This window comes from Neurospora crassa, linkage group VI (genome assembly GCF_000182925.2).
Source record: "Neurospora crassa OR74A linkage group VI, whole genome shotgun sequence".
NCBI classification, from domain to species: Eukaryota; Fungi; Ascomycota; class Sordariomycetes; order Sordariales; family Sordariaceae; genus Neurospora; species Neurospora crassa.
Window position 1 is genome coordinate 2,311,666 of NC_026506.1, and position 13,394 is coordinate 2,325,059.

At 51.0% G+C, this 13,394-nt stretch overlaps 5 protein-coding genes across 5 annotated transcripts; 2 read left to right on the forward strand and 3 right to left on the reverse strand.

Annotated features, from left to right (window-relative positions):
* Window positions 1–1,429: 1,429 nt before the first annotated feature.
* Window positions 1,430–2,363, reverse strand: NCU03976 (hypothetical protein; the record flags this gene model as incomplete). Its single annotated transcript, XM_951468.2, has 2 exons — window positions 1,430–1,633; window positions 1,709–2,363. One exon carries the CDS (start codon window positions 2,361–2,363, stop codon window positions 1,800–1,802), a length of 564 nt encoding a protein of 187 aa, XP_956561.1. The 3' UTR covers window positions 1,430–1,633; window positions 1,709–1,799.
* A 778-nt stretch (window positions 2,364–3,141) lies between these two features.
* Window positions 3,142–4,228, forward strand: NCU03977 (hypothetical protein). Its single transcript, XM_951469.2, has one exon. The coding sequence runs from the start codon at window positions 3,192–3,194 to the stop codon at window positions 3,864–3,866; it is 675 nt and encodes a 224-aa protein (XP_956562.1). The 5' UTR covers window positions 3,142–3,191; the 3' UTR covers window positions 3,867–4,228.
* NCU03978 (carboxylesterase) lies at window positions 4,074–6,999 on the reverse strand. Its single transcript, XM_951470.3, has 4 exons — window positions 6,457–6,999; window positions 6,210–6,404; window positions 5,105–6,153; window positions 4,074–4,740 (listed from the first exon to the last, which is right to left on the reverse strand). The coding sequence occupies exons 1-4, from the start codon at window positions 6,627–6,629 to the stop codon at window positions 4,256–4,258; spliced, it is 1,902 nt and encodes a 633-aa protein (XP_956563.3). The 5' UTR covers window positions 6,630–6,999; the 3' UTR covers window positions 4,074–4,255.
* An 821-nt stretch (window positions 7,000–7,820) lies between these two features.
* On the forward strand, window positions 7,821–10,132 carry bio-1 (biotin-1). The gene is made up of 2 exons (XM_951471.3): window positions 7,821–8,439; window positions 8,511–10,132. Exons 1-2 carry the CDS (start codon window positions 8,125–8,127, stop codon window positions 9,513–9,515), a joined length of 1,320 nt encoding a protein of 439 aa, XP_956564.1. The 5' UTR covers window positions 7,821–8,124; the 3' UTR covers window positions 9,516–10,132.
* Window positions 10,133–10,444: 312 nt separating this feature from the next.
* NCU03980 (T-complex protein 1 subunit epsilon) lies at window positions 10,445–13,194 on the reverse strand. Its single transcript, XM_951472.3, has 5 exons — window positions 12,802–13,194; window positions 12,658–12,675; window positions 12,528–12,576; window positions 11,337–12,453; window positions 10,445–11,280 (listed from the first exon to the last, which is right to left on the reverse strand). The coding sequence occupies exons 1-5, from the start codon at window positions 12,809–12,811 to the stop codon at window positions 10,822–10,824; spliced, it is 1,653 nt and encodes a 550-aa protein (XP_956565.3). The 5' UTR covers window positions 12,812–13,194; the 3' UTR covers window positions 10,445–10,821.
* Between the last annotated feature and the right edge of the window lie 200 nt (window positions 13,195–13,394).

The window sequence follows — 13,394 nt, forward strand, 5'->3', positions numbered from 1 at the left end:
CAGGCGTAATATGTAAGTATACTGCCCGAATATGTGCATTTCATGTTCGCAAATAATAATTGGGGAGACGTATTGCCACCCGGGAGCACTGTAAATTCGATCTTTCCATCTTCCCACCTTTTCCTACCTATCTTTTTATGAGCGCTGAAGGGTGGAGATATTGAAAATCACCGTCTTGCATACAATTTCTGGTGGGCATGAATGTTGTAGTATGCTTCCAGATCATGTCTGATTTCCAGGGAACCTAAAACCCTATGCCCCAAGTCTTTGCGGTATCTCGATGATGAGTGGGTGTTCGGTTTATTTTTACGACCGCTCCGGCAGATAGCGGGCAGATAGCTGGCATTGACCGGCCTCAATGATTTCGTTTTTGATTTATCGACATCATAGGTAGTTACCTTTTTGTGCGTTTTGTGCGGGCCTGTCGAGTGTCGGACGGATATTATTAGTGGCCCCTGCGAATTCGTACGGGGTTTCTCGCACTATCACGGCCATAAGCTCTACACCCAGGCCGTCAAACCTCAAGGTCCCAATGGGACACTCGACGACAACCGGAAACTCCATTGACCAAAGCTCGTATCAACTGTATGGCTCATTTGATTGACCGTTGTTAGTTATATAAGCGTGCCTTCTGCATCAGTTACGAGTTGCTAATTTGGCATTTTTGGGGAGTGGCGAGCACGTCTTCTCAGTTCGGGAAAGTTCAACCCGAGGCTCGCCTTAGGGTATCTCGTTCCTTCCCTTTGGCACAGTCACAATCTGGTGTTGCATTTATACAGTGTGGACAATTTTCACTGCCCGAAAAGCTATCGTATTTTCTCGGGGCATCCATCTTTATGTTCCCAAGAAATCAGACATAAATCCACGTACATATGCCCAATTCTGTGCATTCTATGCCCACCAAAATAAGTGGGGGAGTTGTGTTGCCACCCCGGAGCACTGTAAATTCGATTTATTTGGAGCTCTGCCTTTTCCTACCTATTTCTTCAAGGGAGCTGGAGGGTGGAGACATTGAGAATCACGGTCTTGCATAGAAATTTTCGTGGGCATAGATATTGTAGTATGCTTATATAGTATACCTGATTTCCTGGGAACCTAAAGATGGATGCCCCGAGAAAATACGGTAGGTAGGTACGGTTGAGAAAACCCAGTTTTGGTAGCTGTAAGATGCAGTCTTGCAACTGAGCGAAATTGCACTTGTTGCGTCGGGTGGATTTCTGTAAATAAAATCTGCAAGTCGCCCGGCGCTACCTCTACACCACCGCAATTCCATGCAAGGCATCAATATATTTGACCAATGTGCAAACAATCGATGTGTTGCAGTAAACCGTCCAGCCAAGTTTCGTGGTGAGATACAAATAGAAGTACGTACAATTTCGTCATTTGGGACACCTGGAATAATGTGGTATTCCCATGGCAGGTCAGATTAGGGAGGTTGAACGCGACTGTTAATTTGTGAAGCTAGAATAATGGTTGTACCACATACCCAATTTTGACGGAAAAGAAGAGAAATTCCTCCTTCGTCTGCGTGACTGACATAAACAACTCGCTCGGGCTGGCGTCCCTAACAACTACATAATCACTCGTGGGCGAACTCGTTCGTTGAGTTGTCAAGAAGTCGTCGGCTAAGACACTGTGGTCGTTTTCTTGTCAGCTTGTGATCACTATTATGAGCGTCTGGGTGCATGAACCGGAGTCTTGATGTTACCATTCAGTGAGAGACAATCAGCGGCTTAAGGTGCCGTTTCCTGTTTTGGCGTTCATGTATGCCCAGTGGGTGGTCCAGTCGTGGTTGTTATTCAACACGTGCCCCTGTTGTCGCTGTCGGTATTCGTGATGGCGGCCGTGTTGATGCTGGTGTTGGTAGCCATGTTGCCGTTCATATGCTGTTGCTGTAACGGCAGTGGTGTCTGGAGTGCTAGACTCGTATTGTGGGACACTGGGATCTGGTCCCAACAATAGCAGAAAAAGAGGCTGCACCCGCCCATCGAGAACAACCCATCCACTAATAATGGGGGTTCTCTGTAGACTAAAAAGCTGACAAGGCCGTTGAACCGAGAGACCAGGTGAGCGTTGACCGGCACTCTCAATTCGACCTCTAGCACCACGATTCCGATTGCGAGGACGTCTCGGCCGGAGGGACTGGCAACATAACCAATGAGGTCGGAGGTGGGCTCGAATCTGTTGAAGCCAACACCCAGCCTAGCGAGAACGTGCACGGATACCAGGGAGAAATCAAGCCCTGGCGTGATGATGAAGGCCCCCGGTCTGGTAATGGTTGCTTGTCTTCCATTACCAACATTTATCGTTGCCAAAGCCAGCCATACACCCGGATTCTGGAGAAAATACTCCCCGTTGTTCATGTTGTTGCTCGAATTGTCGTTCGTCTTGGTTGCATGGGTAATTTCTTGTATGCCGTTCCAGGATGATTTTGTAAGAATGTGGAGGAGAATCAAAATCTTCCCGTGGTCGCTACTTATAATGGAATGGCCAGGAACAATATAGCTTAGACACACACGGGTCAAGGTCAGAAACTTTGAATACCTAACCTCGTTCTTACCTGCAGGGCATTTTTCGGTCTTTTGTGCGGCCTCGAGTTTTCGCTCGCTACATGTAGGCACAGATATGTACGTCTACTCTATCTTTTCATGTCCGTCAGTTCCGTCAAGAATAACCTGGAGGAGGAGTGGTGTATGAATTTCGCCGTCTTGTACATAAAACCGGGCAAGTGCCCGTATATGCTCCTGCATGCGCTCTGTCCCGTACAGATATATGCCCATGTATCTTTTTCCATAGACCATATTCGGAAATGAATCCCGGAGCCAGCCTCATTTATCTTGCAGCTAATTTCTTCAAGATTGCATGTCCGGCACATGTTCCGGGTGGGTCTCTCTCTTTCTTTCTTTTTTTTTTTTTTTTTTTTTTTTTTGTCTCGTGCCGTCATGTGTCTTTTATGTACCCGAATATAAATGCACCATGCTTCACAAGGAGCAAAGGAAATAGATACATGAGTAATTTAAAAAAAACACACAAGAGTTGTCTCCGGAATTCCTATCATAAGTCTTCGGCTGAGCCATTTCAAGGCCCTGAACCGTCCTTCTTTCTTTCCTGTCATTCACCATCAAACGTAACGAACCAACCGCTCATCACTACCTGCATCTTCCTCAACCCAAGTCAGCAACGAAACTAAAATGTCGGATTCTAACTTGGATGGCAAGCACTATGATGAGCTGCGGAACCAAATGCGTGATAACGGAGCAAGCATTCCACCCCCTCCCGCTGCTGTCCAGCAGCCCCTAAGACCACCGAACCAAACCGCTATATCGTCCGAGAACACGTTGCACTACGCTATAGTATACCATCCCTTCGAAGATCGGTTCGGACAGCCCCTCGAACCTGACTCACGACGATATCCTGGAGCTCCCACTCCTTTCTTCACTCCAGCTGCAAAAGGCATTCCAGCTGGCTCTCGACCTGAAGCCAATCCAGCTGCAACTGCAGCTGATTCTCCTGTTGTTTCCCGAGCTGTTGTCCCGGCTACTACCTCTATTCCAGCTGGCCTCTCTCGGCAGAGCAGAAGGAACAAGTCTCAAAACCCTAGAAGGAGAAGGAAAATGTTGTGGAGACTTTACAGCTCCTTCACAACTGGAACGTCCGCGGAAACCGAGACCTCGCAACCCCGCTGGGAAGCCTGGGTTCGGGGCCTGAACAATGTGAGACAGATTCTCTGTGTGGATGACAACAAAGATCCCCAACAAAACTCAGGGGAGGCGTTCAGGACCCAAGATGAGACGAGCGGGAACTCGAGTGATGAACGGGCTACCAGGAGCTTGTTGAACCCTGATGAGAGGGAGGAGGAGAAGTAGGGCGAGCTGCGCTTTCCTCAGTACAGGTTTTGAGTTATTCAATGAGCCTGTTAAACGCTGGGTGTTTGTAATTCTCTTAATGTTTTATGTATGAATTATTTGTTATGTATTTTTTCCGGTGAGGGGACTATTTCTGTCTTTGGTCTTTCTCTTAACCGTGGAGGTTCGTTGTCTTTGTCACTGTGACATTTCATTCTCTACGAATGACACTCGAAGCTCACATTTGTACTTACTGTACCTCAAGCAACAACTCGGAACAGTGATGGGTGGATTAAACATTAAGTACATCTTGGAATACTGTGCAACCTTATGTCACACAGTAGACCACTTCGTATACGACCCCATCATTCAACTTTTTGCTCAAAGCTTTCCCTTGCTTCATCATCATCTCAAAGTTCATACCCCCCGACCTCACTCACCTCCCTTGCAAACCCCTTCCAAAACTCACAAGGCGTCCTCTCATTCTGATCGTCACGAACCGTCGTAAACCCCCAATCACCCACATTCAACACCCCTCCCATCCTCTCCTCACTACTAGCTGCTTTCGGCCCAGCAGTAGCAATACCCGAAGGCTTTCCCCAGCTGATCACCGGCGGCAGGTTCAGCAGTCCCTTGCGGTACGTGTTTGGGTCGCCACTAACGATAAACGAGGCAAAGTAGCTTTGCATGGCCATGCTGATGCCGGAGACGAAGGGCGCGAGGGCAGGAGCGAAGAAAGTCGAGAGGCAGTCGAGGATGGTTTGTGGTGAGGAGGAAGAGGAGGACGCGGGCGTGGAGGTGAAAAAAGTCGGAAGCAGGTCGGTGGCGTGTAGGTAGGGGAAGACAGAGTATTGCATCAGGTAGGTTCGCGATGGGGTGTAGGCTTCGGCTAGATCTGGAGGGTTGGGTGGTTCAGTCAGTATGGAATTGCGGAATTGGTCATGGTGTTAGACCTAATGGAGGATGTAATGACGTTGGTTTAAGGCTGTGTGATCCAAGCTGGAATGTCTCACCAAAAATGGCTGAGGTGATACCCGTTGGGAAGGGGGTGAACGGAGTTGGAGAACAGACAAGGAAACCTGAAGCCCTTCTCCAGCGGTACTTGCTCGAGCACTGCGCAGGGGGCTGTAGGGACAGTAAAGTGTAGGAAGAGACGCGCGGTTGGAACGCGGTTCAAGTTCCTTGACACGCAAGTGTACATGATGCTGTACTTGATGAGGAGGGTGGGGGGCAGCGACACAGAAGAATGATCAACTCACATCTCACGTTGCACGTAAAGCAACTGTCCCTCAGAAACGCCGCCATCCTTGTCGCCTGGCTGTCGTACTTCCTCTTCCCATCGGCGCTCTTCTTGCCCGGCACCGGATAGAACTGTTCAACCTTCTCAGCATGCCCGCTTTCCCTCGTGTAGTTTGGAAACACGGTGTCGAGAAAGCCGGAAAACTGGTCATTCGTCCTGATGGCACCGCTGACGAAGAGACTGGACTCGTCCTTGACGTGCGATATCAACAAGCTCATTTCGCTCCCCGACTGTCCTTTCCAAAAGTTTCCCTGAGCGAGTTCCAGGAGCGGCATCTGACGAATAAGTTTTCCATCGGGCGTCGGTCCCACTGCAAATGTTCCAGGCATTTGCGAGGCTTGGAGCGCGGCGTTGGCTTTTGCAAGCGCATCGGGCGAGGTCTTGCGGAGGCAATTCACCACTGCTTTCCCAGAGCTAGAACTGCACCCTGCCAACCCTCCAAACTTCTTGAAGATGGCATCTACAGTCCCATTCCGATCCCAGGCCATTTGATACGCTGGACTCTGCAAGATGGCCCTTTGGAACATAGGATCGAGCTTGCCGCCCTCGGCCACTAGGTGATGCATGATCGACCCCGCTCCTGCAGATTCCCCCATCGCTGTTACGCGCTTTGGATCACCACCCACCAGGGAAATGTAACCTTTAACCCATTGAAGGGCTGCTCGCTGATCATGTAAACCAACGTTTGGAACCGCAGAATTTTCCATCGATGTGCCGGCGAGCCAGCCATAAGTGCCGAGGCGGTAGTTGATTGATACAAAGATCATAGAGCCGGGGGATGGGACCGATTGAGTGAGGAGAGAGCTACCATCGTAAAAGAATGGTTGGAGAGACTCTTTTGATCCAAAGAGATAGGCGCCGCCATGAATCCAGAACGCTACTGGGAGGGGCGAAGGTTTCTTTGAAGCACCGGAAAGGTCGCGGAGTGTCTTTCCAGGAATGTACAGGTCCAGAAAGAGACAGTCCTCAGAGCCGCCACTGAAGAGCGGGATGGGAAGTCCTCCTAGGCTGCTGAATGTCAGTGACGTCCAGGTCATTCGACCATGGAATATGGGTAGACATACAATTGGTTAAGCGCAGCACCGATGGGGGACTTGTTGCCTGGACCCATAAGGTTTAGTCCAGACACTGCAGTTTGGATGCATTGCGGTCCATAGCTGCCATCTTGGATGGTGTTGTTGATTTGTGGCGCCGCAGGTTTTGCCCAACGAAGATCTCCTACAGGAGGAGCGGCATAGCGAATGTTTCGAAACACGTATCTGCGCCTGTTAGCTTTGAAGCCGAAGCGAGAAGAACGACCTGGACACTCACATATCGCTCTTCGACCGGTAGCTCGACGCTTGGTATGAGCCATATGGCAAAGTAAGGACTGGCAATGCACTTGGGGATGCAAATTTGACGCCTAGGGATGCAGAGTCTATGAGGGCAGAAGACAGCGAAAAGAAGCCAAGTGAAATAAAAAGGAATGTGGTGCTTGGAAACATTTTGGATCCAACAGGTGCTAAGAGAGTGGTATCAACACGGAAAAGGAACGTATGAAGAAGAAACCAAAGAAGACCACCGCCAACCTTCAAGCACAAGTCATGAACTTCTGGGGGTTCTATCGAGGCGAAGAAAGAGTGGGAAAGCGATGGGGGCTCATCACACTGTTCGGGCTGGGCTTGGGCTTGGGGATATAGATCTATATTGCCCAGCTGAAGAAGGCTTGTTGTCCATTCCCATTAACCTATCAATCCCTTCCTACTTCAAAGCATAGATCACGCCTATAGGAACTTTCAAATTGTGTGCCACCCACCCCCTAATATCTTCAGAGGGTTGGTTCCCGATCAAGATCTCCGGCAATGGACAAATGACATTTGAAACAGCTCGAGTTCTAAAAGACCGTTCTTGCGCCACCAGGTAAAAAGCCAAGATGAGTTTTTGTGATGCGACAGCCGCCTAGAGCTACCATTGGCGACTACTATTCAAGCCGGGCATTAGCTACCCGACCACTCAACAACTGTCCGTCGCCGCTGATCAAGGTATCGGGACCCCCGGCCGGGTCTAGCATCTGTGTGGCCAAAGAGCAGCCAATCAGAATCCCAGAAAGCGCCCTTTTGGGAAAGTCGCAAATTACCCCTGAGGCTCAAGAGGCGCATGGCCGCCAGCCCTTAAATAACCGTCCGAATACTTTAGTAAGTGCCTGGCAGCCTGAAGTACTACATAATAAAAGGTTTTGGAAAATAGAGCGCTGCGGTGCTGTAGTTCGAGTCGAATCGAGCGGTCCCACACAGGTTGCCATCTTAAGGTAGCACTCAAAGTTTGGCCAGTCCTTGCCATTACAGATACCTCAGGAGCTTTCCGGTCAGGCGGTGTAACGGTAGTGAAAATATCATATTGTTATATAGAGAAATTGATGCGGACAATGTACGGTAATGAAACGGTAATGTATGCTAAAAGTCTCTTTACTGCCCTGTTCGTTGAAATTCTGGTTTCTATTTACTGCCTTAACGATGGGGTCGAGGAGCTTTTGAATGGAAAAATCTGGTATATCGCGGTAAGGATCCTGGCCTTCTAATTGGTCGGATGTAAGTGCAGGTGCAGTGGTTGCAGTTGAGTGCAGCAACTTGCAGATTTAACCGAAACTGAACCTAAGCGATTACAAAAAGCAGCTGTATGACTCGACTGTGCCTTTACAGCCATCAAACTGGATTTCAACTACCGCCATACCACCTGACCGGACAGCCCCTCAACGGGCGCCAGTCCCAAGACAATACATAGGTCACACTAAGCTTTGTTGGGGTGGACGGGCTCAACTCAACTTGACTGGTTGGGCGAATGGGGTTGTAGATAAAAATACACCTTTCAATTACCTAGGCTCTTTTGTTGAGTTCTTATTGTCACTCGCTCACTTTCGGTCTGAATTGTACGTTACTGTTGCCTTCTTTCACTCTTTTATCCACGAAATCCCGTCAATCTCGGCCCGCCCAGTATATCAAAATGAGAAACACCCACCAGACTCTCAAGAGAGCGGCGAGTCTCTACAGCACTTCCCAGTTAAGATACAGCGCCTCATCTACTCTGCGATTTCAATCCCGCCTTTCACATGCTCAATTCCGCTCACTCTCGTCGGCTGCAGGCTCCCAGGTGGCAAACATCCCGGCAACAAACAAGTACCAGAAGCTGGACTCGTTCGCTGGCCGGAACAGTCTCCTACAGGCTACCATTGCAGCAGATGCGCCCAGGAATGACTGGACAAAGGAGGAGATCCGAGAAATATACCAAACTCCGCTGATGGAACTGGTCTACTCGGCTGTAAGGCGCACCAGAAGAAGATAAGGAAACACAAAAACATTTATCAAGTAGCCTAACACTCACCTCTCTAGTCAACCCTACACCGACGATTCTTTGACCCCGCCAGCGTCCAGCTCTGCACGCTCATGAACATCAAGACAGGTGGATGCTCAGAAGACTGCTCCTACTGCGCCCAGTCGAGCCGGTACAAGACGGGTGTAAAGGCAACAAAGATATCATCCGTCGATGAGGTCCTCCAGGCTGCAAAAATCGCAAAAGAAAATGGATCGACTCGGTTCTGCATGGGGGCCGCCTGGAGGGACATGCGGGGCCGCAAGACGAACCTCAAGAACATCAAAGCGATGGTGAGCGGGGTGAGGGAGCTCGGTATGGAGGCCTGCGTCACTCTAGGAATGATTGACGAAAGCCAAGCGGCGGAACTGCGCGATGCCGGACTCACTGCATACAACCACAACGTCGACACCTCCCGGGAGTACTATCCAAACGTCATCACAACCCGGACCTACGACGAGCGACTCAAGACAATCAACAACGTCCGTCAGGCCGGAATCCACGTCTGCTCGGGTGGCATCCTCGGCCTCGGTGAAGATGACACGGACCGTGTGAGCTTCCTATACACCGTTGCAACGATGGAAAGCCACCCGGAGAGCTTCCCGATCAACGCTCTCGTCCCCATCAAGGGAACCCCACTTGGAGACGCCAGCGCCGCAAAATCGGAAACCGGGGAGCCGGAATCGACCGTAACCTTCCACGATACCGTCCGGATGGTGGCCACTGCACGGCTTGTTCTGCCAGGCTCGGTGATTCGGCTTGCGGCAGGGAGAATCAATCTGACAGAGTCCGAGCAGGCTCTTTGCTTTATGGCTGGAGCAAATGCAATCTTTACAGGAGAAAAGATGCTGACTACACCGTGCAGTGGATGGGACGAGGACAAGGCCATGTTTGACCGGTGGGGTCTCCGGCCGATGCTTCCAGACGAGCTGCATGGATCAGAGAAGAGGCAGCATGCTGGCACCGAAGTCGGCCTTCAGCAGGAGCGTGCTGATGCTGTGAGAATGGCGTCTTCGTCTGCCTAAGCAGCCGAGCCGGCCAGGCTGATTTTGGTGCCCGCAGGCATGTGCAGAACCCTTATCAGCCGCTTGCGAGGGTTTGTGATGAGCAGTATACCAGACCGACGTCGGAGGACTGTGCTGGTGATCTTCGGGAAACCTTTGCTAGAGGTCGGCGGGGGGTATAATCTCGGCTATGTATGACGGGATTGAAGTTGCACTGGTCCTGGGGCAGGGGGGGGGGGTTGCTGGAGGAGAGCGAGTGACTAAAGAGGACCCTTCACTATAAACCGTAGTAGTTTCAAGCGGACTTGATTAGATATATCTCGTCTTTCTCGTCTTTTATTTTGTGCGGATTGATTTCGGAAATGAGTTTTACGTTTGCTTGACATACACTAATCTGTGGTATTCCGATAGATATGTAGAGGTACCTGACGACTTTGTACGACTGCTCGCAACTGCTGAGTGAGCTGTAGGACGGGATATAGGGTGCGGTCGGTGATGCTGATGGTACTTACCTTTTGGCTCTTAAGGCATCGTAATGGGGGTTGTGTTTAAAGTGGAAGGAGCTCCCCACGAGGGCATCTCTTCTTGCAAGGAAAGCACTTTACTTAGCTCCTCCCGCTAATCTTTTTCGCTTCCCCTCTTCGTCCGCTGCTCTTTCGAATTCCTCTTGTTCAATCTGTCTTGAACACTGCACACTTACACTTTCCACTGAACCATCTCTCATTCTCGCTTCGAACCGTCCGACCTCGTGACTATGTGCTGATTGGGTCGCCCTGAATTGGTTAATCTGACAAATTTCTGACCGACAACGGCCAACATCGACTTAAGGGCTCTTCCCAACTCTCAGCACCTTAAAGCAGTACCTATTGCAACCTACTTGGATAGTATGCGAGATTCAAGCCTATCACATTTGCGTGAAAGGAATACGGCGAGATGTTAAGATTTTCTTGGGGTATGGCATCTATCCAACCCGCCTTGCCTTATTGACGTCCCGCATATTTTTGGAGGATAACAAATTTACCGTATTGAAATCCTGATATCCTGGCACAACTGTGATAAAGGAACCTTGCTCCATCCTTCGTCTTCACACGTCTTGATTTGGTATCTACAAACACTTCTCTATATGCGTTGCGTGGTCTGAACCAAGCGGTCATTACAACCATGATATTCCTACAATATCTTATCTTCACATTGCAACTTCTTCCTTTTGACTCGGATAATGTCAAACGCCCACACATAATTCACCCAAGAGGGACAGCCCTTGGATGTATAGGTTCTGCCCCTTCCCCCACGCGTCATACATCGTTCTCTTTCCCTTGCTTATAGCTTAGTAATCTTCCTCGCCCGACCCAGACACAATGACATTGTTGATCTTGAGAATCATTCTGCAGAGCTGCGTCGCAAGCATGAGCTGCTGCTTCTTGCCGATGAGGGGGTCAATGACGAAAGCCTCCTTCATGTTGTTCGAGCCACGGCCCATGCAGTCAACACCAAGACGGCCGCGACCAGCAGGATCCTTGACCTGTTGGCTCTTGACCTCGGCCAGGGTAGCGATGGGGTTAAGACCGCTGTTCTCGGCCAGGGTCATGGGGATAGTGTCGAGAGCGTCGGCGAAGGCACGCATGGCGTACTGCTCCAAGCCAGGGGACTTGACAGCAGCGTCCTCAACGGCCAAGCTGCAGGCAATCTCGGCCGAACCACCACCGTAGACAACACGGTTGTCACGAACAAGGTTGCGCACGACGCAAAGAGCGTCGTGAAGAGAACGCTTAGCCTCATCAATGATCTGGGTGAAAAAAGTCAGTCAAGACCTTACTGATGCAACAGAACTCCATCGCTTACCATCTTGTTGCTACCCCTGACAAAGACAGTCACGGCCCTGGTGTTGGCGCACTCCTCGATCACAAGCATCTTCTCCCTTGTCGTACCGAATGTCATCTCGCGAACAACACCAGCCCTACCGAGCTTCTCGGGCTTGAGATCCTCGAAGCGAGGAACAATGCGACCGTTTGTGGCAATCGCAATCAGCTCAATCTCGGGACCACCGACCCATCGGACAGCAGGAAGGTTGTTCTGAAGGAGCAAGTGGTTCGCCTCGTCGTCGAAACCCCACTGGCAGATGGCCAGATTGGCACCAGTGTTCTTTATTTGCTGAATCATCTCGATAAACTTCTCGCGCTCGTACGTCTGCAGCTTCTTGAACTCCTCAACGCTGGTGATGTCGAGTCTGTGCTTAGTCTTGGGCTTGGGAGGCTCGAAGGCGCATGTGAGAATGGCAATCTTGGCGTCCCTAACCTCGGAAGGCATCTGGGGATGCGAGAAGTCCTTGTCGATAATGACACCCTTGACGAGGATAGTGTCTTCGAGAGCACCTCCAACCTTGCCGTCCACCTTGATGAGCTCGAAATCGACATCCTTGCGCTCCAGATCGGCGACGGAGAGGACCGCATCGACGGCAATGTTGGCGAACTGGTCGTGGGCCTTGGAGACGATCTTGCTGCCCAAACTTGTCCTCGCGACCTTGACCAGGTTTGCGGTTTCCTCCTTGCTGAACTCGATAACATCGGAAATTCTGTCAAGCTCGGCCACAGCAATGTCGCAAGCTTGGTCATAACCGTCGGCGATTCTGATGGGGTGGATGCCCTTGTCAATAAGCTCTGCCGCCTGCTCGAGCAGCGCGCCAGCAAGCACAACAACACCTGTGGTGCCATCACCAATCTCGTCATCCTGGGACTTGGAGAGCTCGACTAGCAGCTTGGCAACGTGATTTGTGATCTCCATTTGTTGTAGAATGGTCGCGCCATCGTTGGTCACTGTGATATCGCCGTCGGGCGAGATGAGGATCTTGTCGAGGCCACGAGGTCCCAGGGAAGTCTTAACAATGTTTGCGACGGTTCTGGCGGCGAGAATGTGGTTCTTGACGGCTTCGTTTCCGTATTGCCTCTTCTTCTTTCCTTGACTGCAGTAGGAATTGTCGTGTTAGAGTGGACCGTAGGACCAAGGCTCGGAATATCGGCGGAAAGGGGGACTAACTCTCTGACAACGATGAGAGGGCGGCCCTGCTCATCCTTCATCATCACCGCTGTTTCGGGGAGGCGTTAGCATTTTCAGCCGGCGTGGGATCGGGATGGTTGACGGAGAAACCAAAAGAGTCGCGGCATACCGTTCGACAAATCCAAATCTGCACATCTCAAAGTTAGTTACGCTGTCGCGGTCCGGTGGACAGTGCGGTCTGGAAGGTATTCAGGGAAGTGGGGAGGGGTGGTTAAAGGGGGGGGAGGGGGAAGGAGGGGCTCAGAGAACATACTCAACGCCATCTTGGGCAATATTACGACTGCGGTCGGTAGTGTGCAGTCACTATTATTGTTTGATTATGTGGTCGACCTCGTAGAGCTTCGGCACGATAGTCGGGGCGGTTGCAGGTATGGTGAAGAGGGTTGGGTTTGGGGATGATGGTGGTGTTGTTGTTGAACACTGGTGGAATGGGCGTCCGGTCAGACAGGAGCTCTTTGCGACCTCCGCTGCTGGCGGGCACCTCCAGCTTTCCCTACGCCAATCTCAAAAAATTGAACCCAGCTTCCACGAAACCGCCCCGCCAGCAGGAAGGCGGTCAGCTCCACCGGCGTGTGCTCTGCTCTGGGCTGCTGTGCTTTGAAAGCTGCCCGGCAATTGACGGGGAGAGGCCAGCTGGCAAGGGTCCGATGGCATGTACCTACTTGGGAGAACTTCTGGCATAAGCGGATATGACCAGATATGGTCATCTGCTTGACGCACATTAAACGCCTAGGCTTTTGCTCTCACTCACCGCTTTCGACCAGGCAGCTTCTGTGACGCTGCTTTGGTGGGGTCAACCGGCACGATCCAAGGTCGTGGCGGGGCAGCACCTTGGTTGCTCCGTCG

Bases quoted from the DNA above. Each gene is read 5' to 3' on its own strand.
- NCU03978 (XM_951470.3), bottom strand. From the start codon at position 6,629: ATGTTTCCAAGCACCACATTCCTTTTTATTTCACTTGGCTTCTTTTCG. The intron at 6,405-6,456 runs GTGAGTGTCCAG...TAACAGGCGCAG, and splicing joins TACCGGTCGAAGAGCGATAT to ATACGTGTTTCGAAACATTC. The intron at 6,154-6,209 runs GTATGTCTACCC...GACATTCAGCAG, and splicing joins GGTGCTGCGCTTAACCAATT to CCTAGGAGGACTTCCCATCC.
- bio-1 (XM_951471.3), top strand. From the start codon at position 8,125: ATGAGAAACACCCACCAGACTCTCAAGAGAGCGGCGAGTCTCTACAGC. The intron at 8,440-8,510 runs GTAAGGCGCACC...TCACCTCTCTAG, and splicing joins TGGAACTGGTCTACTCGGCT to TCAACCCTACACCGACGATT.
- NCU03977 (XM_951469.2), top strand. From the start codon at position 3,192: ATGTCGGATTCTAACTTGGATGGCAAGCACTATGATGAGCTGCGGAAC.
- NCU03980 (XM_951472.3), bottom strand. The intron at 12,454-12,527 runs GTTAGTCCCCCT...TTCCTACTGCAG, and splicing joins CCTCTCATCGTTGTCAGAGA to TCAAGGAAAGAAGAAGAGGC. The intron at 11,281-11,336 runs GTAAGCGATGGA...TTTTTCACCCAG, and splicing joins TCAGGGGTAGCAACAAGATG to ATCATTGATGAGGCTAAGCG.